Here is a 26285-nt window from a genome sequence, read left to right on the forward strand (position 1 = left end):
GATGTCAGAGGAGCCTGTCCTGGCTGATTCAGCCCCTTCTGATCACCCTGGAGACATCACTTAATGAGACCCAAGAAATATTATCTCATTTACATGTCCTCTGATCTCAGTTAGCAGACAATAACACCATGTGGGATTGCAGTTTTGTGTCACAGAGAGGTTCTCATGTGATGAAATTGAATCTCCTTATCTTGATTTCATTCTTTAAAAGATATACTTCACTGAATAAGTTTTTAAAAAGAATATCTTTGAATAAGAAACTGAGAATCCCAAACATACGGAGCTGGGAAACAGGACTGGGCCCTAAGTCAGGGATTTGGGAAAGAAGGATGTTGGCCAGCCCATGGAGCAGAAGGGGCAAGGCAGGATGGTGCAGGCACTAAACCCAAGAAAAACAGTAGACAACATGAAGGCCTGTTAATAACTTCATTAGCATTCATGTAAAGCTTTGAACAAACAAATGCATTTACAGTCCTGTAAGCCTGATATTATTAATCCTTAACATTTATCTGGTGTGTTTCTGCAGGAGCAGATCATGGCAAAGGCTGCTGTTCTGTGCCTGTGACAGCCTTGCCTCCCATTTCTATAACAGGTTGAGAAACTGAGTCACAGGGAGATTGATCAGGGATGTGATCAGTATTATAGCAAGCATCAAAGCTAAGCAGTCAAATCACTGCATAGAAGAAAAGACTGCTTCTTCCCTTATTTTGCTTAGATACAGCTTCTTAGTGCCCAGAATAAACCCTAGCTGATTGAATCTTGCTTGCAAGTTTTAAATGCCTGTTAGTAACAGATTTTGAACAAAAATCAAATTTGACTGAAGCACTGCCTCAGAGTTACCAATCTTCTGCAGCAGTTTTTCAGTGCCTTGTAATAGATGATCTTTGGTTGCCTGTGATCACCAGCTATACAGCCTGTCTTCATTCTTTCCCTCAAACTAATGAACTATCAACTGAACAGTGTATTTCTTTTTTCCTGCCCCCAGTACCATTTTTTATTTGTGAGGGATTTTAGGCTAGCCTGGACTTGATTTGTTTTGTGCTGGCTACCAGGCATAAATCTCTTCAGTTCCCTGTGGACTGCACTCGCTGGATGATAAACCTGCCCTCCTACACCTCCTCCTGGATGAACTCCTGCAGTTGAACCACTCGTAACCTGGATTGCTGGGATGAAGTCAGTCTCGTTTCCAGCTATACTGACAAGCATATATATTCACACACACACACACGCATATATATATATATATATATATATGAAAAAACCACAGAGTGAGTGCTACAGCAACTTTTGTCCAGTAGCTTACATTTTCTTCCTTTTCCCTCCTTTGATTCAAAACTCATCGCTAAGAAAAGTGAATCTTTGTATTACAGTTGGTGCTAAGCAGAGTTGCAGGGGAGGATTGTGAAACGGGTGACTTTCTTTGCATGGTTTCCTCAAGAAATTGTATTTACTGATGTTTCATTTCCTGTGTGTTTCCCCGTTTGTGGTATGTGGATTATTAACCTGCCTGAACACAGTGGCTATAGCGGGCAGATAACCTGAGGGGCACATATGGCTTTCATAAAAACGTAGCACCCTTTTCCATCGCTGTGAACTGTGTCGTCTACCAGTTGGGTTGCCATAAATTGCTGTGAAATGCACACAGCTTTAATCAATAGTGAGGGGGTGCATAACTTAAGCAGGGAGTAACTAAGCAGCTTAATAAATCTGAATTCTCTCTTAGCTGGAGATACTTCAGGGAAAGCAGGAACAATTTCTATAGCCTGCCATCCCACATGGTCATGGGAATGTAAAGGGTGAGTGGAGTTGTTCGGCAGAGGGGTTCCTATACCCTGCACTGTGTTTCTGTGTTTGGGAGTCTCTGTCTCATGTAGAACAAGCACAGAGCACTGCCAAGCAGCCGGGTTTGCAGCCAGAGTGCCCAGCATCCTTGTTCAGGGCTGTCATTAAAAGATTTCATGAAACAGCCTTAAAAATGAAAAGTTTCCTTTCTGAGAGAGAGAGAGATAATTGAACTCATTGATTTGTTTCACGGTTTGTTTGCCCTTTCATTCCCTTCCTGAGGTGCTGTTTGTTGAGGAATGTCTCCAATTGCCAGAGAGACAGTGGGGTGTCTAATATTTCCCCGCCAGCTCTCCTTTCAGCCAGAGCAGAGTACTGTGGCAAGCCTACGATATGAATTTTTAATGCAGAACTTTATAACATAGCCCTTGCAGCACGGCTGCACTACTCTCTGGAGCTTTCAGATTTAATGCTCTGATGAACAGAGCACAGACTTGGGGCATTTGACAGCAGTTGGAATTAACCCCTACATTACCGACTGTGTAGCAGTTAATTTCCCTGTAGATTAATACAGACATGGCAGGAAAGATTCCAGATACTCCAGCTCTGGAAAACGTTATCAGAATAACTTGGAATTTGACTCCCCAATTTATCTGTGATGTATTTTCCCTCTTTTGCTAATAATGGGAATTTCTGAGGCTGTTTGATCAATGGTGATGCTGTTATTCTGTAGTGGATAAAATAACACTGTCTTGTCTGCTGCCTGATCTCTGATAATGGCCCATGCTGGTAGGATAGCTGTCCAAAAAGGGGGGGGAAATTAAATTAGCTTTGTAATTCATCATTGTAAATTAATTTGCCATAGGAATGTTCTTCCAGATTGTATCATTTATTTGCTTATGCCATGAATCATGGATAATCTATCTGAGGGGATTTTGCTCTATTTGGTGTGAATGTTCTTGCTAGTCCGTCACCCTATTTACCTAGTGAGAAGTGTCTAGCCCAGCAGTGTAGATAAGTATTCCAAGTTATGACTCTTCAAGGCATTTGCACGTTTGTCAATGCTGAATTTCAGCTGTTGTAAAGCTGCTTATTCACCTACCTTGGGTTAGTGTCTGGAATTTTTGCTCTTCTGCAATCCTGATAAAGACAACTCTGCTGCAGTTAGTGCCATTGTGCTGTTCATCAGCTTTTCTAAGCCATCCCTTTACTTATTAACAATACAAGTCCTAATGTGTTATCTGGAGGAATATTGCTCTCAAAATCCTTTGAAGGCTGCTGTGTAGGCTCTGGGGTTTTCACACCTCGTTTTTTGTGGTAGCAGAGCATGTCACAGCCAGGACTGGTCCTGTCAGGGATCTTGGCAGGATTTTGTCTAGAGAAGACTGCAGCATTTGTAGGTTTAACTTTGATAATGGAGAATGAGTCTGATGTATTTAAATTGTGATAGAGCTGGTGTAAGCTGGAGAGAACTAGATGGGACATGGAACATGCAGAGGTGTTAATGGCATTCCAAAGAAAGACTTACCAAGGAGTTTGTACTCTGGTGATGTTAAACCATTTGCCTTGAGCCCCTGCAAATGAGGAATGCAAGTTGTTCTTCACTGATACCACAGAAGTACATTTACACTTCTTAATCATAAATCAGCATCTCTGCTTTGGTGAGACATTGACACATTTGTTTCAGATGAAGTCCTTTAAGCAGCTTGTCTTATTGATTATAGACTCAAGATTGTCTTTACTTCCTCCACTGTTATTACTGACTCATGAGATTAAGGTTTTCAAGGCTCGTTACTAAATGCAGAGATCCCATTGTTTCATTCAGTAGATCTAGGCATCTATTAACTTATATAAAAAAGCACTGTATTTTGATAGAAAATTCGATTTAAGCCTGTCTAATGTAAAGGACTCGCCTGTTTTCATGAGCTATGCTTGTAATTAGCCCTACATCTTATTTTTGTTGTGTCAAGCACACTGTCTAAAACAAGGCTGATGACTCAGTTTTGCCATATGGAGAAAGGGCACATGGGGTAAGGCAAGACTTTATTAATGTGGATAGTCTTTCAGTCCTTGGATAGAAAAGTGGAAGTGCTGTTCTGATGCTTGCATTGTAGCCTGTAAAAATAAATGTACATAAATAGAAGCACATAAAATGCATTTGCTGACCATTCATTTGAACAGTGCCATCCATTAGGTCATTCTGTGATGAATGGAAATAGTCTTCTTTCCTGGAGACCACACCAAAGGAAAAAAGATGCATTCAACATCAGTCATAGTAGTAATACTGTTATTACCACTGACTGCCCCATAGCATGAGCACTCACTGGAGTGGGCAACTTTAATCATTACAGCATTTTTCATTGTTTTACCTGTGTACTGCTTTAATGTGGGAGTCTTCTGCTTTACTGAGCCAAAGTGGAAATATTTATTTAATGAGTTGTGGCAGATTTTTATATGCATAGTGGTAGAGTTGAGGAGCACGACTCACAGGAAGTAAAAGGATCAACAAATTCAGTGTGTTTAACTGTTTCCAGTTCCTCATCACTGTCCTTCCCATCTGGGGGAAGGGAATGAAGGCTGAAGAGGAGCAGTTTCCCAACCTGAATTCCAGACATGCCTCTGCCTCATGGTCCTTGTCTTGACCCAAATCCTAGTGATAAGCAACTGCTCTAAGATTTTTTAGTTATAGATGTTAATATTGATATGTATAGGATCTGAATCAGGAGGCTGTGTCTGGACTTGCTTTTAAACTTGGGGCTCAAAGTAGGAATTAATACATGTTCTACTTCTAAAAATGCAAGTAAATGACTTGAATAGCTTACATTTCCAGGGCAGAAGTTGAAGTAGTTAAATTGCAACAGGTTGCATAACATAGGTGTCTCTGAAGATGTTGGTAAGGAAATAGTCCTCAGTAACATACAGTAGCACTTTTAATAACTTCACAGTCCTGAGTTGTTTTGGATTTGTGGAGCCAATAGGGAAATGTGCGTTATTAGCACTGCAACTTGCCATCTGAGTGTGACAACAAACAACTCCTGCTATTTGAATGCTAACGACTGACAAGTCATTTGGTAGAGCTGTTTGCCAGTTCAGTGGCTTAAGCAGCTTAGTTTTAATTAAACAGGAGCTTCTGTGGATGATACCAGAGAAAATAATGTTCTACTCAAAGCTGAGTTGCTCAGCGTTGTCCCTAACTTGCTGAAGATACCAACACTTCTCTGTCTCAGCATTCAGCTGCTTCGTTGTCTGCCATTTCATATGAAAAATTTATTTGCAACAAAGCTCCTTTTTCAGGGTGTGGATGAGCCTTAATCTCTTAGTTAGGTGCAAACTCAGCATTGCCTTAGTGGCAGCAGTTGTTCCGAGGGCAGGAAGAGCTCCATCCCTGGTCTGCAGCTCCAGATGTGTTTCATCGCAGAAGTGCGTAGGCAGGGAGATCCTTCACCCTGTGCCAAAGGGCTCCAGGAGAAGAGGACTGGGAGCTTATTATATAGGCATAAAATTTGTGTGTCCTGTCAAAATGCGCACCTAATGTGAAGACAAAGCGACTGACAACCTGTTGTAGAAGGGAAGAGGGAGTTTTGGTGGTCTGTGAAGCTAATTTCATGGAGAGTGTCAGGAAAAACAGTCCTGTCCTTTGCATATCATTCCTGAGTTCCTGGAAGTTAAAAACCAGTTTCTGTTTGATACTTGTGTTGGAGGTGATAACTGTCATCTACAGGAATCATTTTACTAGTTCCAAAACGAGAGTTTGGTGAGGAACAACAGAGGGGGGTGGCATTGTTACTTGAAGACACGGTTCCTTTTCTTAATCATGCTGCTTTTCAACTGATATCTTTCTTATAAAGTCTTTCTTATTTTACAAGGATACATGGCGTGGGATCACTGTATTCTTTGGCTGATATTCTTTTCTTTCTCAAAGAGAATGGTGTAACGTGAACTTCTGCACAGCAGATGAAGATTTAACACTTGGACTACTTCAGATTAGACCTGAACATCATGTGTAGACAACTGATTATAAATGGCCTGGATTTCAGAGTTGTTCCTTTTGATTTCTGGTATCTAAAAATGTCAGCCACAGCACTCAGTTTCCTGCTACCTGATCCCTCTGTGTGCCAAGAGCTGTGAGCTCCAAATTAGTCGAGATACTTGGCAGGAATTTTTCCATCCTTATTCCTCTGTTTCATTTCTCTTCCCTTCCTCTTCAGTTCTCACATTCTACAAAAGCCTTTGAATTTGTGGCAGGTTATGCAAAATCTGTAATTCTGATATTAGACCCATGTTAACTAAAAGAGGCAACCACAGGGGTTTTGAGGTTAAGAAGGTAATGAAAATCTAGAATGCACAAGGTTTAGTTCAAGTTGTGTTTATTGGGGCAAGTATATTCCATCTTGAACTAGAACCTCTTGAGACTGATAACAGCCTAGCATTGTCTGATTTCTTTAATCATATTTACATGAAATCAGATACATTCATCAGCAGAGAGCATCGGGAGCAAATTGAATGAAAGCATTACTCAACAGAATTTCTGGCTTTGATGATAGAAAATATACTGTAAGTTTAAGCTAATAAGGCTGCTGGGTTTAGCTCAATAACAGGCCATTTGCAAAGGAAGTGAGGGCCAGAAGACTGCTGCTATCTATGACTTCTCCTTTCAATCCCTGCTTGATAAATAGGTGTCCAGAGCCCCTGCCACCGAGCCTGGAGGACATTGTTCATTGTCCGGTGGCAGTGGGAAGTGCGTACCCAGGGGCAGGAAGGAGTGACCTGTGCTGCTGTTTGTTTAGGAAGATAAGTGGTGGTCTCCATGTGGGCATGTTTGGAGAAGGAAGTGTTTCCGTGTTCTCACTCCATGCTCGGGCTGTCCTGCCGGCAGAGCCCACCCTCTGGTGCTCTGCTCGTCACCACACCATGCACAGATTGAGGCAGAAAAGTCCTTTTTTAACAAGGAACTTGAATCCATAACTGGAGGCTACTCACTTCTGTGTACATAAGCCTCTTTTAGTTGAATAAAATAAACAGCACATTAGTATTTGTTTACAGGACATGGGTGAATGAATTGACTTCTATGCTCCTATTTCATTAATTATTTGGGGGAAATGCTGATAGTTTATTAAAAGTAGAACTGTAGCCACAGCAAGCGGGTAAGAATTAGAAGTTGTGGTTTTGAATATTGCTGGCAAGAAATATGCACACAGAGAGGCACATAGTGAATAATCAGCAGAGATTGGTAGTTACTCCAGTTTGTTGTCACTTATATTAATCAGCAGCCTTGCCTTAGCTTTACATATGGGTGACTGCCTTAAAATATGTTGTGACTTTTTGTGCAGAGAGAAAAAATTCACTCATCATACCTCCTTCTCCAACACTGATAAAGGTACAGCATCAATAAAGATACAGCATTGTTGTTCTAATCATGCAGGTATCTGGAGCTCCCAAATCACGCATTATGGTCTTTCATCATCTTAGCAAATCAAGGAGATATTCTTGTTGCCAGTCACAAAAGGAAGATAATACAGAGACGTTCTCAGTGTCATGTGCTTCAGAGGTTATGTTATAAAACAGTTTATTCCTTTTTTTCCAGAGCTATCTACTTTTAAGGGCTTTGTTTTGTGCGCGGTTGCGAATACGGTTGCTGCATGCATTAGTCATTTACAATACTTTAGATCCCATAGCTATGAAATTGTTAACATTTGGAGCCAGCTATAATTATCTTTTATTATTATTATTTTAATGGGCATAGCTCTTTCTTTCCCCTCTAACTTTCCTAAACACTTGAGGGATCTTTAAGGTATCTGTGCACTGGAGCAGCAGTCTTTGATTTCAGTTCGTACCGTTTGATTTCTTATCTTTCTGAAATGCCGTGATCACTAAGAACTTTTTGTCTGCATGTTGTAAATGTCTAAAATGCACATCCCAGGGAAAAATAGACCCTAAAGGCCTGACCTTGCAGAATCACCATCTTCCATGACTTCTTTGCATTCAGCATCTCAGAGGGCAGTTGCGGACGGACACCCTCAGCTCTGTAAGCCTGATGCAGATACCAGTGGGTATGGTTGCTTGTTTTGGTACCTAAAACAATGCAAGAAATGGTAGTTACCAATGTTAATCACTGGCTATTCTACTAAACATTCTTTTTATCCATGTTCCTGCAAGGAACAGGGGAGTTTCTTTCACTTTTATGAAAGCTATAAACCAGCCTTTAGTTTAACTGTTGTTTTTTTCGGATGCCTTACTTGAATTTTTCCATATCTGAAACCATAAAAGCTAGAGGTGCTTGACTTCAACATTGACTGCACTTTTTCCCTAGTGTTTATTGTTTGTGGGGGAAGCTGGAGGGAAGGAAAGACGATCGTGTTGATGGCAGTGTTGTTCACATCTGGGGGACTGTCCATGGACAGACAGTTCTTTGAGCTTCTAATTGAGATACTGTGGATTCAGAAATGGTGGAAGGCTCTTAGCTACGCACAGTGTGGCCAGTCAGGCTGCAGAAGTATTAAGTGAGCTCTGTGTCGATGGTCTAGATCAGTGACTTTCTGTGTGTTCTGCAAATTCCTGCAATTCCACTGGTTATTGCTAAGAGATCACAGAAATAACCGTGAAAGGCAACCAGTCATAAACTGTAAATGTGCTGTACTACTGTTTCATCCTTTGATGGAAAACTCCAGGTAGTTTGAAAGTTAAAAAGTTTAGAAATCACTGTTGTAGGGTGTATAAGTATTATAAGGTGGTGTATAAGTTTTAGCTGGGACTTGATCTTTTTAACCCTGTTGGATAACCGTCCATAGGACAGCAGTGATTTTCTTGTCTTTTCCCTATTCATTGCTTTCATACTGCCATACTCATTGCAGTTTTAAATATACAACATCTTGATGTTAAGTATGTCGGACCAGCTTAACTCATCAGAAAACCATTTCAGCAAGGGCTTGTAGCTGATAATGGTGTACTTTTGCCCTCTTCACTGCAAGACAGTGCCCACTAAATATAGCAGAGTGAGCTTTCTTTGATTACGTAACAGCTCTATCTGTCTGTACTCTGATTAAATAATCTATTTTCTTGGCAAATGAGTACAAGTTGATTTTCTGTTATTGATCAAAACCATGTTTGAGTTGTCATACCTATGACTTCTTTGTCTTGCTGCTCGCTGGATTGATTTTTGTCACCCCCTCACCATCAGTGATGCAGCGGCACAGTGCCAGGCACTTAGCTGGTAGTGGTGAGATGTGCCGGGCACACGCCAGCTCCTACCCATGTCGGTATTTAAGAGTCCTCCTGTGTAATGTATGGCAGATAAGCCTTACTTTTACTTCTCACACTTTGTTGCTGTATTAACTAAACCTCTTTTACCTTTCCACACGCACTTTTTTCCTAGTTAATTCCCACTCCCTTTCATTTTTTACCTGCACGATATTGGTACTGCAGTAAGATTAGCTGTATCAGATACCCTAAAATAGGTTACATGTCCAGGGCGCATGGAAGACCTCATTTCTGGGAGCAAATTAAAGATAAATAGTCTCTGGATTAGATTTGTGGGCTTCACAATGTATTCGTGCATCCTGCCCATATAGAACAGACCCTCCTGTGCCTTTTTTGCATGTGTGACAGCAGGCTAGTCTTATTTCTGGTATAATATCTAATAAACTCTTGTTTCATGCTTCAGCCCATGGCTTGGAAAGATGATGCACTACAACAACCTGCAAGTGAAGGCACGGCAGGGGGGAGGAGGCAGAGCTGTGTGCAGCGAGGGGCCAGCAAGTCTGGCCCTATCCTCTCTGTTTGTATAACACTTCAGCAGCAAAGTAAGGATCCCTGAATTACTGATTTACTACTTAATGCCATAAAAGGAGCTAAGCCTTGAGAAAATAGCACAAGACTAGATAGGCTTTATTTGGAAAGTTTAAAACTTTTACACATACAGTGCTGAAACTGATGGCACAAACTCAGGGGAGAAGGGGACATTCACCTGCTCTGTGGCTGTGCCAGTGCATGAGTTCATGCTCCAGCTATGTACCCAATGGAGCCCAATAAATTGAGGACAGGGAAGCTGCATCTTTGCAAAGAGTGTGTCTTCCCAGGGTGTCCCATCAAGCACAGAGCCCAGTATGCTGGTCCCCACACTGCCTGTGTGTCCAGCTCGATGGATACAGATCATCCTGGCTCACCAGGTCTTATAGATGAGACCATGGAGCCGGGCAGAGGGTGTCACCTTGGAGAAATATGAGTGCTGCAGCAGGAGGGAGAGGGGAGCAAGGTGGAGGGGTGACACTTGATGTTGTTATGGGCTTATAGTTATATTTCCTGAGGTCAGGGAATCACCAGAGAATGAGGTTTGTCCATTAAAGGTCTAAACAATGTGAATTTGGTCATTTAGCAAATGCTGGTTTTGTGGCTCTAAGACCCGTTGGTTAATGGAGTAGAGCTCCATGAAAAAACAGGCAAATCCAAAGGTTCGTCTGACCTCCTTTCTCTGCTACAGCTGTTAGTTACATTTAGGAAGGATGGTTTCCATCCACTGAAGAGGCTTCTGACTTTAGTCTATCTTTTGAATCTTAGAAGTGTTGAGGAATTTTCCTTAGCAACAGAAAACTGTTATTTCCAGTTCAAACTCCCATTCTGTAGAAACACTTATTCTGTTACATTAACTGTTGAAATGGCATAATCAAATAGCTCCACACCACAGACTACAGTATTAGTCAAGCCCGAAGCTGTTTTACTTCAGCAGTATTTTAAAGGCTAAACAACCACTGAAAGGGAAATAGAGAATTTGAAAAGTGGTTCTGCAAATAAAATTGTAAAAGGTTAAATGAGAAACAACTGTGCTGTTGTCCTCCGAGGGCCTGCAGTAGTGCCCAGCGTTGTTGGGGTTTACCACAAAGGAGTCTTTAAAGTTGTTTTGCTCTCTAATATCTATCTAGTTTAGATTCTGTGTAGATAGGCAATCTGTCAGTCATATTAGTGAGCATCTCTCCTAATCCGATCCAACAGGAGGCTTGAGTTAGAAAAGAATTGAACAGCTTCATACACTCAGCAAAGATGTAAAGCTAAAATACACCAGATACTCTGCTGGTGCAGGCAACTCAAGTGGAGCTGCACTGATTCACACCAGCACAGCATCCAGCTTCTCGACCAAGTAAAACTATTGAGGGCCCACCTGAATTGAAAGCAGGAAAGGAGAGGAAGGCAACTCTTTCATGTGAAGACAAGCAGGTTGCTCTGTGTCTCAGGCATCAGTTTCCCCTAAGTAATAATGAAGTGGTGCTGGTCGTGCAGATTTAGGCAATACCTGCCTTTGCTTCCTCCAGTCTGTTTATTCTGTGGTCTCCAGTTCCCTCCTTTGTTTCTTTCTGCTCGTTGCTTTTGTTTTTTGCAGCTTTGTCACTCAGGTCAGCAAGATTCATGCTATTGATAGCTATAAACTGAAACTGCACAGTGGTGACACGAGTGCAATGTGACAGAAGTCGTGTTTCCATTCAGAGCAAAGCTGGAACAAACTGGGAAGAGAGAAAGCCATATTGGTAATTGGATGCATGATTAAAAAGATAGCAATCATCCTGGTTGTTAATATTCAGCATAGCTCATGGGAACCTACTCAAACTGTACACTAAACATGTCTGCCATCATGCTTTATGCTATTTTCAGTCCATTTCTTGGATAGAAGAACATTAGTTGCCTTTATCAGAGACCATGTACTGCTGTATTCTTCAGTAGCCAGAAGGAAATACTTGCTCGAGTAGCCAGCAGAGAACTGGCACATCACCTGTATTCACTTCTAAAGCCAAAAGCATCTAAAGCATTCCCCAGATGCATCTCCCACTTGAATGCTGTATGACTGCAGTCATGTTTAGCTTTTCTTTTGCATGATGTGCATGTCCTTTACACAGATAAAGGCAAAAGGCAAAAATTAGTTGCATTTTACCCAGATTTTGTCCCTGAATAATGCCTTTTTGTTGTCCATCATTGGAACAGATTCTATAGGTGCATTTGACAGTGCAGGGAAGCAGGATATTATAGTATTTAGAGCCTGTTAGTAAATGTGCTTGGGGGAGGGATAGGTAAGCAGCTTGGTAAGAAATAGTAAATTGGAGATTATTGGCCTATTGGACATATTTATCTTGTTTCATGTCAGTAAATCCTTCAAAAGGCCACATAGGATGTGGTCTTGTGTTCCACAGTACCAGTTAAAAGTCAGACCAGGTAGAAGGGGCAAATAATTTAGGGAACTTGAGCTTTTCAGCTGAGATTGAAACAAGTATGGATTTCTCTTCTTTAGTCTGTTATATTTACCTTAATACATGTTCAGGCCACTGGAAAATTACCATTCTCCACAAGGTAGGAGCTGATGGCCTGTCATTTCTGTGGTGGTAAACAGTAATTTTCCCTTGTTATATGCTTGTGGAGTGACACCTGTACATGAAATTGCTTACTGTGCTGTTTTCAAACTGACTTAAATCTCTTTCACTGAACGCAGACTGAGGTGAGATAGAGGAAAGCATGTTATAGGTTTTTCCTGTGGTGGACAGAGATACAAAATAAGTAGGAGGAGAAATGAATAGATACCTAATTCCTAAGCTCCTTAGCGCTTTCTGTAGTTAAGGAGAAGAGATGCTGAGTGTCTCCGGAAAGAAACTCCTAAAGATGACTCTGGAATATGGGTGTTGCTATAGTAAAAATCTGGAACAGTGTCCAATTTCTGAGGTTGTTTTTGATTTAAAGAAAACAAACATACAGAAGTACATGATTTTGGCGTTGAAGTAGAATGAGGGGAGGTTGTTCATTTCAGGGGCTGAACTATTCAAAACCTGAAGTAATTTTTCAGGTGGGACATGGTGATTGTAGAAACAAAAACTAGCAACCAACCCCCCCCCAGCATTGACAAGGTATTTGTACTGATTTTACACATTGTGACTTTAGTGACATTATGAAGTTAAAATATTTGTGTGTATTTTTAGAGGATCTTTAATCAAAGCACAGACAATTCTTCCTGCTGATTCTTCACAGTTTGAAGTACTGCCATTCTGATAAAAAAGAATGACACCTCAGATGCCTGCAATTAAGGTTTCTAATTTTGGATAAATGATCTATTTTAACTCCATCAGTAAAGCTAAGTAAATTATTGCAGGTGCTGTATCAAAAGTGCCAAACTGTCTATTATTATTTATTTAAAGAAACAGTTCTAAAACTGCTTATGTGACTTGTAGAGTTAAGACGTGGAATTTAAGGAATTTTTCACTCTATGCTTTAATGTACATCTTAAAATAATGTACATCAGTAAAATAAAAAGCTGTCAGGTTGTACTCTGGTGCAGCAGGAACAGAGCAACCTGTTTTGTGTGTCTGTGTGCATGGAGCCAGCAGCATCAGTGTGTGACCACAGCCCTTAGCCTGGCTTCCTAAGGAAATGAAGCTTCCATGGGCTTGTGGTCTGTTCTACTGCCAGTGATCAGTTCGCAGTTCGTCAGTTCCTCTCCTAAATTAACTTGGAAGCTGATGATTGTCTTCAGCAGTAATTAATGGCATTAGAAACCCCCAGCACAGGGAGCTCTGGTGAATCTTGTAGGAATTGGGAATGGATAGGAAAGGCAGTTTGAGTAGAGGGCTGCAGGTTGACGGAGCAGCAGTTGCCTCTCTCTTGCCACTTGATCAGCCATGTATGTGTTCCTGGAAAGCATCCATAATCCATGTTTTTCCATTTGTGGGCTGGGAGGTGAAGAGATGACATTTAGGGGATAAGAGACTGGAAATACTGTGGGAGGAAGTAGCAATGGGGGGCAGAAACAAACCACAGATGGGACAGCTTATATCATTACAATAGATACTGTCTAAACAACTTTTAGGAACAATCGATAGGAAACAGTGCTTTATTTGGATTTGGGCTTAAGGGAGGATGTGTTGTTTTATCCACTGACTCGCCTATATGTAGAGCATCACAGGAAACAGCATGTGAGGTCTCAGGGTGCCAGGTGAATCTCTGGTCCTGCCAAATCAGGTTTTGCAGTAGTGCTGACTTGCTGCTTTACAGTGAGGATTTTACTCACTGTGGGAATCTTATAGACTCCAGATCATGAAAATGGGTAAGAATACGTCTGACTCCACCACTTCAGAGGCTGACGCTTGCTTCTATCAGGCCAGTGCACAGAACCTTTTTGGAGTAAGCTGGTATCAACTGAGTCAGTTAAATTTGGCCCAAATGATAGCTGCTCTGTTTAATTGTTTAACACATTAACTGACATCTAAAGGTCTATGAGGAGGCTGCAGACATTGTCAACTCCTGGCAACAGGAATAAACACCCGGAGAGCAGGGTATGGATTCAGAGCTCTACAATTCCCACCTTCTCTGCAGGGACATGTTCTGAAAGGCAGGGAGGTTCATGGCAGGTGAGAAGGTGTTAGGCTTTACAAGTTTGGGAGTGAATTCAACTAAGCTACCGTTAATAAAATAATGGCTGCCCAAAATGACTTGCAAAAGGATATTTTTGGATTAGGGTTTCTCACAGTGCAGACCACAAACCCACTAATGGAATAAGGGAACAGAAAATGATCCTGTGCATTGTATGGTAGGAGCCGCATATTCCTTCTGCTTTTGTCAGGAGCAAAAAAGAAATGAGGGGATAGAGAACATGGGAAACAGTGAGAAACTTGCTTTGTGTATGAGGAGAGCAGCTTTCTCTTAGAAAGACCTCTGAAGCTCATCCTGGATCCTTGGGAAACAGTGATTTCATCATCGAATCTAACTACAGAGTGTACCCAAAAGAACCAAAGTGAGTACAATTACAGGGAACCTCAGGTTTAATAACGATGCTGCCTTAATGTGATTAATAACACTGTCGATTCCCCACGTCTTATCAGCCGACTGTAGCACTGCTCTGTATATTTGTTATCTCCGTTGTGCGTTGTACTATGGGTAGATAAATAGAAATACCATGGAGGCAACAGGAAACAAAACAAAAATAATCAAACATGTTTATCACTAGAGCATTAAAATGGCTGCTGTGGCAGACACCAGATGAATTATGCAATACATAACTTAATTCTCTGGGCCACAGATGTTTCATTTTTCTGCAAGAAGATGATTGAACCTTGAATGACAGTTTCAGGCAGTCTTTGATTGCTCTGTGGGTCACATGCTTGATATGACCTGCATTTGAGTTGCTTTCTACATGCTGTTGCTTTATAAAACATGTAAAATTGACATCATGTTGGCTGCTCAAGGCCAAGGCAGGAGTAATTCCATGCTTTTGGTATGCTTTGTGTGCAAGTGAGGGAGAGGGAAGGGTGTCTGTGTTTATATTCTGGTATGTTATTAAATCAGCTGAAGTCAGGAGAGGGGAATTGCAGCAAGCTCTTTCAATTTGTAACAGAAGCCACTAGGAAATGGAGAGTTTGCTGCATCTGTGTCATCTTCCATTGTTAGAAAAACCTCAGAGCCGTAGTATTGGATCAGGCAGGGACTGCTGCTACCCAAGGCACAGCACAGTGCAGATGGGCAGTGGCCAGGAAGGCAGCTGGAAATGTTTGTCTAAATCTGCTCCTCTGAGCATGAATATTCAGCATAACCTGAAGCTGGAGATTGTGGTCCTCACCCTGAGGACTTAGTCCTGCAAACCTGGTGGCTTTGTACCGATGCTGGTGGAGTGTCTCAATCACAGAACATTGATGCAGGTGGGATTCGGGCATAAATACATCAAAAATTAAATATCAGAAAGTTCTTCTCCTTTTCTCAGTAGTCTCTAAAGGCAGGTCAGGATGGTAACAGCAGAATTGAGTTACAGGATTGAATTGAACTCCTCTCTGCCTGCGGTAGTAGAACAAGGAGGAGCAGGAGCCCACAGCTCTGAGCTTGCAGACTTCTCATCAGCTCCCTCAGAAGTTAGTGGAAACCGAGTTTTAGGTCTGTCTAGACAAGGTTATTCCTCAAATTTCAGGTGCAGAAATTCTCTCATGTTTCAGCAAACTTCTTTGAAGGCCTCTGTGGCCCAAAGGATTGTCACCAGTGGTCTGCAGTGGGAGCAAACCCACAATGATCCAAATCTGAACACTCCTAATTACTGATTTTAACACCACTCACAGGGCTTTGCAGGGTAAAGTAAAAATGCATTGTGGAAGAGGACATGTTTGATCATGAGACTAGGAGAAAAAGGTTTTACTGCAGTTCTTTTCCTGTCTGTAATAGACAGCATGGTGGCTGGACATGAAGTTCACAAGAGACCTGGTCTTGTGGAGAGAAAAGCACAATGAAAACACAAAGAAAGCTGAGTTAAGAGGCATTTATATGGGGGATTCAGAAGTATGGAGAGCTAAGATTCATACTGGTTGTGGTACGATACATGTAAATATGTGCCACAAAAAGAAAATGGTATTGTCATCATGTAGCAAAGATGTACCATGTATTGGGCTACCAGTGTGCCTTTTCTTTATTCCAGCTGCTTACATTAGGCTTTCTTCTTGATGTTTTCAAAGTGAGCCAGGGTCATGTATGTGTAACACTATGGGGATTAACAGCTCTGGGGTTCCATGAGTTGATGTTACCTATTATATAGTGTTCTTATTTTTCCTCTTTATATTTTATTGAGCATATGAATTACTGTCACTCATATCAATTTCTCTCTGTAGAAATGATTAAGACAACACTGCTGATCTTTAGAAACTCTACTCTCTGGTGTCTCACTGCAAAAAAAGCTGATTCCTATTGTGTTTAAAACTTTGTAATTGCAGACATAATTTTCTTACCTTATCCTTGAAATCCTGACTTAAGCATGAAGGAGAAGACCAAAGTGCTGAGCAGGTTTTCTTGGAAAACAGTTCTCCTATGGACTGAAAGATGTTTTATTCTATAGGATCTTTTCCTTCTAACGATCAAGATAAATCTTGTCTTGTAATGTCCAAGTATTGCTCAATATCTTGGGCTTTATGAGCAGTTTCTTTAACCTTTATCAATATTTGATGATCACTTGACATCTTTCAAGTGCTTAGGACATCGTTTATTGGAAAATCATACCTGCAGCTGGTGCAACTGCTTGATCCTGGTACTTATGACACTAACCTAGTGTGCTTAGTGAGAGATCTTTGTGTGAGGGTTGGTTTAGTTTTTCAGCTTGAATCTGTGTGCAGAGCACTGCATGGATACAGGGCTAGAAATGAGAGGAAACAAGAATTAATTCTAATCAAAACCCCCAAATCCTGAAATAGTTGGCATTGAGGCTCCTTTTTGCTAAGGGAGGAACTTGATTTAGTATAGGGTAACTGCAGAAAGGGGTCTGGACACTGTACAGTGGCCATTTACCCATTCCCCAGATTAATCCCAGTGACGTACTGGGTAATCGCTGAGCACCTGAAGCCAGCCTTTCTTTGATCTCTCAATTTAAAGCCTTCAGTGTTTTGCTGCTTAGCAGAGAGGATTTTTTTCTTCAGTTGAGTTCCTAGGAAAGGAAACACCCAATTCATTAGTCAAGTTGGTGGATTTATGAATCCCCGAACAGAGGAATTGTTTTACAAGAGGCCTGGATTTATATGACATTGGAAAAAGGATTATCTGATCTGAAGATCCTTAGAGGGTTCCTGTGAAAGAAAATATTAACCTGTAGCTCTTGCAATTTGAAAAGTAGATTTTGGAACTTAGTGGTAAAAAGTGTGAGTTCTTGCCCTTCGGTGTGCTGTACTGGTTGGGCTGAAACAACTTCTTTCTTTGTACAGCCTTCGTGTCTCTTACTTTTGGAGGTTGTATTAACAATAACAGCGGATTTATCTATTAGATGTTTGTTGGATAAGAATCATTATGAATTCTAAAAATACCTGAACTATGTTTATAGTGATAGTTATAAGGTGCAAGTAAATTAGTGGGGGGGTTATATTGGTTTCTAATGGAAAAAATCTAAGAGCTTGGGTGGTTCTTTCTTTCCTGGGAACTATGCAAGCCAGCAGCAAGGGCACCTTGGCATGGTCACTGAGGTGCAGGGATTAGATGAGGGCATCTACCAGCAGAGCTTCAAAAGAGTCTTGAATTTGGGTAGCAAATTTGTCATGCTTCTTGTTTTGCTTAAAGGAAAACTAAAATAGGCTATTCAGATGCTGGAACGCTCTTGTGCCCGAGTGAATGCTGCCATCATTGGGCTGCTGGCTATTTTAATGCTGTTTAGTGATTTCAAATTACTTCCTAGAGCCAGGCACCTTCCCTGATAGAAACTGTCTTGAAACTTGGAAGAATTCAGTGCACTGCTTTTTGCTCCTCCCCCACCCTTTAATGTTTTGTCCCCCTTCTTTTCTTTCCCCTGAAAATGTCCCAAATAACTCTTTGCATTTTGTCTTGTGTTAGCGAAGTCCTAGATTATGCTGCCTGTCATTTAGAAAGGGTGAAATGTTTGCCTAATTTGGCCAAAACCTGCTCTGTGACAATCACAGATACATGTTACAAGTAGGATTTATGGTTTTTCCTTAACCATAACTGCGCAGGAGCTGATAACGTCTGCTTGTAGGTTGAAATTGCCTGGGTAAATGTTTTGGTAATTAGAACATTTTAACAAGCCCCAGGGGCTCCATAGCCCCTTTGCTCTGACCAGGAAACTTAGATGTGTTTGTAAAGAAAACGAATGTGTGGGAAGAAATGGTGTTTGGTTTTTGCCAGACCAGAATACTCATCTGCCCCACTAGTGAGGTTTTCTTGGCCACACCACTGACTGCAATTTCACAAGTGTCGTCTGTATTTTTCAGTTCTTCCATGTATAAGGAATCCAACAGCAGTTTCCTTCAAGGTTCAGTAAGTTTCAATGTTTAGGGGGCTGTAGCCATGAGATTTGGCAAACCATTCACTTGTCATGTCCATAAAAAAGGAGTTGTTTCTGCTCTTTAAGCTGGGATCTAAATGAAGGAGTTGGATCAACTGGATTTTAATCATGAAGTTCAGATTCTTCTTGCTTGCGAGTGAAGAGCTTCACGGTATTTAGGGCTTTTAGTGGATTGTGTTTAGAAGTGAGCTGCTTCCACGTTGCCAGTTCTTGAATTTGCTTGCTTGTTACACTGCTCAAACCTAAATCACTTATCTTGATCTTAAAAGGCAAATGGAGCCTTTCTGCAGTTTTCATTTCCCATCAGTAATTGAATTGAAAAGTGGGGTGTTCTTGTTTAAACTCCTGTTTTATAGATGGCATGGGAGCTTTGCGGGTTCTTTCATGGCTGGTAAAAGCTTCTACCTTGTAAAATGTGCAGCCTTTTGTGGGGTTTGGTTTCCACTTCAAGCACACTAGCAAGAGAAGAAATAATAGAATATTTCATGGTTGTGCTGTTTCAACAGTTCGGGTTCTTTTTACTTTGTGATGCTTATTCTGTAATTCCAAGTGCTTGGGCTTCAGATTGGATTGCCTAAATTCCTTAGCCTGGAAGTGCCGAAACTTAGAACAAGACTGTAGAGCTGTCTTGCTTACATGATAACTTTTCCTCTGACACAGATCTTATAAGGAATTAAATGAGATAAATGGTTGTATTATCTGTGGAATGAGAAAACAGAGGGTAGGGGTAGTTGGTCCTGAAAAGAGCTCTTTTTTGCATGATCTGTTTTAATGTTAAGAAAGTATCACCCTTGACAAACCCTGAATACTGTTGAGTTGCAATCCAGAAATCTGCTGTAAATCACCATAAGTATCAGTGTATTTTAACAAAAGGTGTTCTTGTGACTGGTTACCCTCTGTACCTGTCTGAAGAAAGTGAGAACTTTGGGGTTCTTCCTCTTACCTTCAGCTTTTGGGTGATGGAGGAATCCAGGCACTCACAAGAGGCCAAGTCATGTGTTGCTTCAGGAATGAAGAAGGTTAAAGGTAAAATCACCAGATCTGTGTCTCTTATAAGTGAGTTTAGTTCCCATGGAATGACTTTAGTCAGAAGTTTTGGGTCAGTCTATAACTACAGATTTGCTGAACTTGGCCATTGTTCCCTTCAGGGTTCCCACCACATTTTCAGTGCAAACCTGCAGGACAAGATGGTATTTTGCCTGTCAAGTAGTTCCATTAAAATAAGAGAAATACTGAAATAGGAAGGGCTGAAAACGATCAGATGGTGAATACCTCAAAAATGACCTGTGTGGGACTGACACAGTGAGCCAAAGTGGTGTTTCCTCGTACCCTGAATTCAACACGGTGCTTTGTAAATGATAAATCAATGCAAGTTGCTTCTGCGAGTGCATAAAAGGTGTGAGAACTGTAATTTATTTCATAATAAATACTTCTGCTGAGCAAACAGTGAATGTAGCTATTAGAGACTTTCTCAAGTAAGTGATTTTAGACTGCTGAGTGCCAGCCACTGATGTGGTAGTTGAGCTTTTAAAATGAAAAGACTGAATTTCTTTTGAAGATTCTTCTGAATGCTGTTGACACTTGTGCTAGGAAAGAACATAGAGTAATTTAATTCATTACTTTACTTAAAGATAACATTTATGGTTGCAGCATTAACCTCCACTGCTAGGCTGGAGGTGTTTTGTTTGAATGGGGGGGGGTATGTTACATCCTTTTAAGTGTGCAGAGGCAGATTGTGTGTGGAAAAGCTAGGTAGAAAATACATATGAGGGAAAAGGGAGTTCAGGATCAGTCAGCTGGTGTGTCTGGATACAAGGACAAAGGGACAATTTTGCCCTTGGCTACAGTTTGACACTTCTACTGGATTCAGTCAGAATTATCTGTGCATGCTGAAGGGCAGAAATGTCACTTTTATGGCATTCTATATCCTCGGTTGCTTTCTTTTGTAATTGGCTGCATATACCAGTGCTGTAACAGAGCTCTTAAATCCTGACCCCAGCCAGAACAGCATACAAATACCCCTATTAATACTTCTGTCCATTTTAAATACAGGATTCTCCTGAGCCCTTCCACCTCGTTTTCAGGAACCATCCTCTGTTTCAGCTTGTTCTAGTGGCCACCACAGAGCTTTCCACTGGTCCGGGGTATTCCCCTGCTTTACTGCTCTTGGTCCAATCTCCTATGGGTCCTTTGGCCTAGGACATCCCTCAGTTCCTTCTCTCGCTCTGCTGTCTCCATCTCTTTCCCTGCTCTTGGCTCCCTTGACTGGCCTCTAAAACCTTTACAGGTGGCTGAGGGTCCTGTGATGGATCCAGCCTCCCTCACTCTTCTGCCCCTTCCCATTCATCAGTTCTGCATCAGCATCAGCATCTTTTCTCCATTTTCTTCCTGTCCTGGTCCAAGGGTTTAGTGCTTCTGAGTCCTTTGCTCTTCTCAGGTTCTGCAGTTCTTGAGACCTTTGGCTGATACCTGGCACCCCAGTGATCTTACTGTTCTCCAAAGCCTACAGAGAAGCAAGTGAGAACTGGGTTTGCTTAAGCTGTAGGATGCGTGTTGGGGTGGGACATTCCCAGCTCTAATCTGGGAGGCATGTGACATAATCCAGACATCATTTACTGGCTCCATATAACCTGAGGCATTCACACATAAATTCAGCATGAATGCATAAGCTTATATAAAGAAGATCCTTAAACTATCCTGGCTTAAAATATTTGTAAAATGCTAGGAAGCATCTTTCTTTTTTTGGTGCATTAGGATGCTCTCATCCCAGTGTTACAGATACACAGCGGGGTCACTTGCATGGTCTTGGGAACATCTTTTCCATGTGAAATACTGTCATTTCCATAACTGAGTTAACAAGTATTTTGGGTCTGGAGTCTAAAACAAAAGACATTTCACAACTAGAGAGGCTAAAGAGATGGAAAATATTGTTGTAGGTTTATGTTAACCTGCCCAGCGTTGTCTTCTGGCTACTCCCTGCACACTTTGGATCCTAATTTGCTCAAGGAATGATTGTTCAATTCAGTAACTAATGTCTATTATTTATTATTAATTCAAAACATTGTGTGCATGAGCTCTTTCCAATGTTAAGAGCACATTAGCTTCTCCTGCACAAGAAAGCACATGTTAATCTGTTTTCCATTATTGTCCAAAAGACTTTTTCAAAAGGCAATTCGTGTTACCCCAACAACATTAAAGGCTGTAATTAAAAATATTTTTCCATTAATGTATATACATACACATTTACTTATTATGATCTTCTACTGCATTTCCCTGAGTGTGCATGTAGAGCCTAAAATGCTGTTGGAAGAGTAAGTCAATATTCAGTGTAATGATAAAGTGTTGAATGTGCCGGTACCCTGATGTACTTCCGTTAACCATCTTTCCCAGCAAACACCTGCATAGAAAGATGCATCTTCTGTGGGATCAGCAGAAAACTGAGCCCTGACTTCCCTGCATGGGCAGAGGAAGGGAATTCCAGTATTTCACAGCTTTTACTGATAATGATCTGCTACAGATTAAAAACAAAACCCAGACATTATGGTGTTGGCAGATTGCAAAAGGACTTGCTGGTTAAAGCTGCTGCTTGTAGGAGATGAGGACAGTGTTTATTGCTTCCATATGGTCTAGCAATACAAGACAGGAAAAATGTCTGGGGAGAAGTAATATATCTAATTACATTGATAACATACTTTTAGGTCTGTAGGCCCTTTTCCTGGTACCTTGCACAGGTGAGAGCATGAGCATGGAATATCTGCCCGTGATTCAGCATGAGGATACAAAAGGATTGGTTAAGGATTAGGTTCAGAAGTGATGTCTTAGAAATGCTGTGGCTTTAAAGGGTCAGGGCTGGTAGCTGCCACCTAACACACATACGTGAAGGATCTGGTTTTCCTTGACTATTTGTATAGTTTTCAACCCTTTGACTTTCCTATTCAGCTTTGCAGAGTGCATTAAGAGCCTGAGTCTAAATTTAGAGTTTCATAAATATGTGTCAAAAACCTCTTTTCTGTGTAATGTAAAATTAAGTTTCTTGGTCTCTTTGACCTCAGGATATTTTTTCTTTTACTAAGTTTAGAACCAAACATCTAAGCATGCTGAAACAGAAGAGTAACAGGCTACTTTTGTGTACATGTATACAAGTAGTTGACTGTAGTCAACTTTGGTGTTTGACTTCTCTGTAATTATCCCTTGAGAAGCACCTTTACATGTAGGAGAGATGACACTGCCCTTGTGCAGAAGGTTCGGGAGTAAGATCCTCAAAGATCTAATGAATATGCTCAGATACTCATTATTCATATTCCCCCTTTCACTGCAAAAAGGGAACAGGCAAAGCAATTGGAGACTTGCAAACCAGTCGCCAGAGCTGAAACCTGAGAGGATTTCACCACTCAGAAGATTGGCTGATCAGTCTCACTGTGTCCTTTTAAAAACATACTGAAAATTGGTATTGTTTGTATGAATGTTGCAATTGTGCTGTGCATGAACTCATATAGCAGGCATTCTTCATGTGATAACAGTACTTCTGCTCTCTTGTTCTCCCAGGGCTGATGAAATCGAGATGATCATGACAGACCTTGAAAGAGCAAATCAGGTAGGATTCTAAATGAGTCCCTATAAAATTCTAAGTGTGACTTGATCTTTTTTCCCCCTTCTCTTTGGAGTTCATGACAGTTCTTTTATGTGCACTTAGCAGTCGTAACTGCATAGAGTAAGAAACTATGCAAATTTAGAGGAAACTAAAGCTCTTCAGGGATACTGTGTAAGGATTGTATGCATAGTAAAGCATTGCTTGCCTTATATTTACCTTCTAATTATTTAAAATTAAGTTTCCCACTATAGTTACTCTTGGGTTTATGTTTCTAAATCCATCATGTTGGCTCTTACTCAGACATACAGGTAACTGGTTTACCCAAATGAAAGGGCTGCTGCCCTGCAGCAATGGCAGGGCTGCCAGCAGCCTGACCTAGGAAGGCCTGACCTGCTGCAGCTCCAGCTCTTGTGGGCTTCTCTGGGCTTTTCTTTTCCCTTCTTTTTCTGCTGTGTTTTATTGCTGTGTTAATTTTTAGCAAGGGTTGGATCAGGCTGTGCCGTGCAGGAGAACAAAGACATTGCAATTTGTTCCTGCAGATGCTAATTTGGTAGGCTGTGAAATGTCTCTCCCACGTCCCCTCACAGCGCACACACTCCCAAGGAAGTGACACAATTGTATGGAACTTTTTAAAATGAAAACCTTTAAAAACCCAAACCTAGCACCCAAGCAGTGCCCTTCTGCTCGAGTCTGTACTTCGAGTAACTGAGGTGATGAAGGAGGAGGTGTGTATGGACATGTAGGATTCATGGGTGATGGTTTCACAGAGGGGAGCCTCAACCAGGCGTTTGCTTATCGATGAGCTTTGTTAATCCCACTGTCAGGTAAGATCACAGATGATAGATCTGAAACCTCTCAGGTTATGATTTCCTGATCCATTAGAAACTTACCTAAGAGCAGCTCACTCCCAGGAGGAGCAGTTGCAGCTCCTTCCCCACCACACAGTCCTGCTGCACGCCTCATGCTGTCACTAATGCTTGTGGAGCCAGACCAGGTCACTGATCCTGTTGAAAACTAAACCCCCTCCAGCTGCTGTTTTGTTTTGTCTTTTCCTTTTGCTAGCTCAGCTTTCAGCCCCACACTCCCCTGGTGCAGCTGACAAGTACAGCAAGTTTATTGTCCCTTACATCAGTGCTTTATAAATTGGAAAAATACTAATGAAGCAGAAGGCAGATTTGGAAGTTGTTGGGTTGATTATTCAGTCAGTAAAAGAAAACTGGGGTTTGCACAGTGGGTTTTTAGTTCTGTCAAAGAACTTTTGTAGACACCATTAAATATTTATGAAAGTGCTAGTAATTATTTGAAAATCTGTAGACTTTTTAGAAATGATGTAGGTGTTAAAGGTGTTTTGGTAGAATTATTTTGTGGGTTTTGCAAAGGCAGCACGTTCTGCAGTTACAGCAGTGATTTACCCAGTGGGTTTTTTCTTTCCTCTGGGTAGAAAGGGGGTTGGAGTTAAAGAACAGGTATTTTTGATGTCCTCATTGCCATACTAAAATGGAGTATATCTATTTATCTGAAAATGTTAAAGATATTTTTCTGTTTAACTGGAACAAACTTGCAGTGTGTTTGGTTGGTTCTTTTTACTTTATTCTGGGGTCTTCTTTGTTTCACCAACCAAAAATTGTAGCTGCTTATGTGCATAACCCTTCCTTTGGTTGCAATTCAGCAAACTCTGTGTGTAAACATAAGTGTGCAATTCACCTGTGCTGTTGTAAAGGCAGAAGAGGTGATTCTGTCTCCCCATTCTCCATCTCCTTCCCCCTACCAGGTGCTCCGGCCCTGTCCCCTCCCTAGCAGCAGCTTTTGCAATTGGGGGACCCTTCACTGAGTCTGTTGAGCTCAGTAACTGCAGGAAAGCCTGGATTTGGAGTGAAGGGACCAGATTTTCCAGCAGTGCTGAGATGGGGGACACAAGGGGAGTGGGTGGCCTTGGAGCAGACAGGGAAAGTTCATAAGTGAGCTCCTGGAGTAGCTCAGCTGCTTTGCTGGAACATGCCCATAGTCCTTGTCTTGTGTGATGCTTCACCTTTGTAAAATACTTCTATAATAAGCAATCTTTGTAGCAGCAATTCCTGGGTTTTACCTCTTTATAGCTGAAGGAAAGAATTAGAAGAAATTAAATCCGTTGCACAGGCTAGAAAGTGAGTTTGCATCAGGCTCAAGTGTTACAATTGCAGAAACAAGTACTTAAAGTAATTATGTATTTAACAGTTAAACTAACATTTCCTTTTACCATTTCAGTAAGTACTTATTCCCCATTATTAAGGCTACCTGTAAAGAGTGATGCTCAGCATGACTCCTTTGTTCAGGATAGACTGCCTTGCTGATTCTCATGGGAGGTTTTGCTGCTCTGGAATTAAAACATTCCCAAATGACAAGGATTTGGAGCAGAAATTTGCAGAACAGGAAAGAGATTTTACTGAAAATGTGAAAAATATTTGCTGTAAATTTTTAAATATCTGATATTTCTTGAAAATCCCTGTCTTGGTTCCTGCCCTTTCTAAATCCAGAGCTGGCATTTATAAGCTTCCCTTGCTCAATGTGGGGGCACCTCTGACTCTTAACAGGTGGACAGTGTCATTTCCTCCTCCAGTTCTGCAATAACGAGAGGATGGATATGCTCACTGACATATTCTGGATGGTGAAAGCCTTGGGAACAGAGTTAATGTAACTCCCCACCCTTATGTCCTGTTGGGTAAAGCATAGACCTTTCTTAATCTTCAGACTCCATCATGCCTCCTCCCCACTGTTTTTCCTTCATTTGGATCCTCAGTTGTTTCACGCAGGAGCTTTTGGGGCTTGTTTGTGTGCTCTCATCCCCAGATGAAATTACTAGCTCGTAGAAATAATTACCTTAAATACCAGTGAGCTTCGCAATTTTCTGCTTAAGAGAGAAAAAGGGGTAGTGACTGCAAAGCTTGGTCTGTCTCCATTGTATCATGAATGCAATGTGTAAACTGTAACCCTAATCAACAAGAGAAATCAATCACTCCCTGGAAAGCAGCAAGCTGGGTGGGGGGGTTGGACGTGGCTGCTGGAGGTAGCAATGTGATGGCAGCACTGTTATGGTGAGGTGGATCCTGGCTGGGAGGTGGCTGTCAGCGATGCCCCATGGAGTGACTCTTCCACTTT

General features: G+C 41.3%; 1 protein-coding gene across 6 annotated transcripts in view; it reads left to right on the forward strand.

Annotated features, from left to right (window-relative positions):
- CUX1 (cut like homeobox 1) overlaps positions 1 to 26285 on the forward strand; it is a 266767-nt gene that overhangs the window by 148321 nt on the left and 92161 nt on the right. For all 6 annotated transcript variants that reach the window (XM_034068862.1, XM_034068863.1, XM_034068865.1 and 3 more), the window contains exon 9: positions 23105 to 23153. In XM_034068862.1, the coding sequence (XP_033924753.1) occupies positions 23105 to 23153 (49 nt within the window). The remainder of the gene's footprint in view (positions 1 to 23104; positions 23154 to 26285) is intronic.

Source organism: Melopsittacus undulatus, chromosome 13, assembly GCF_012275295.1.
Source record: "Melopsittacus undulatus isolate bMelUnd1 chromosome 13, bMelUnd1.mat.Z, whole genome shotgun sequence".
In the NCBI taxonomy this organism is placed as follows: domain Eukaryota; kingdom Metazoa; phylum Chordata; class Aves; order Psittaciformes; family Psittaculidae; genus Melopsittacus; species Melopsittacus undulatus.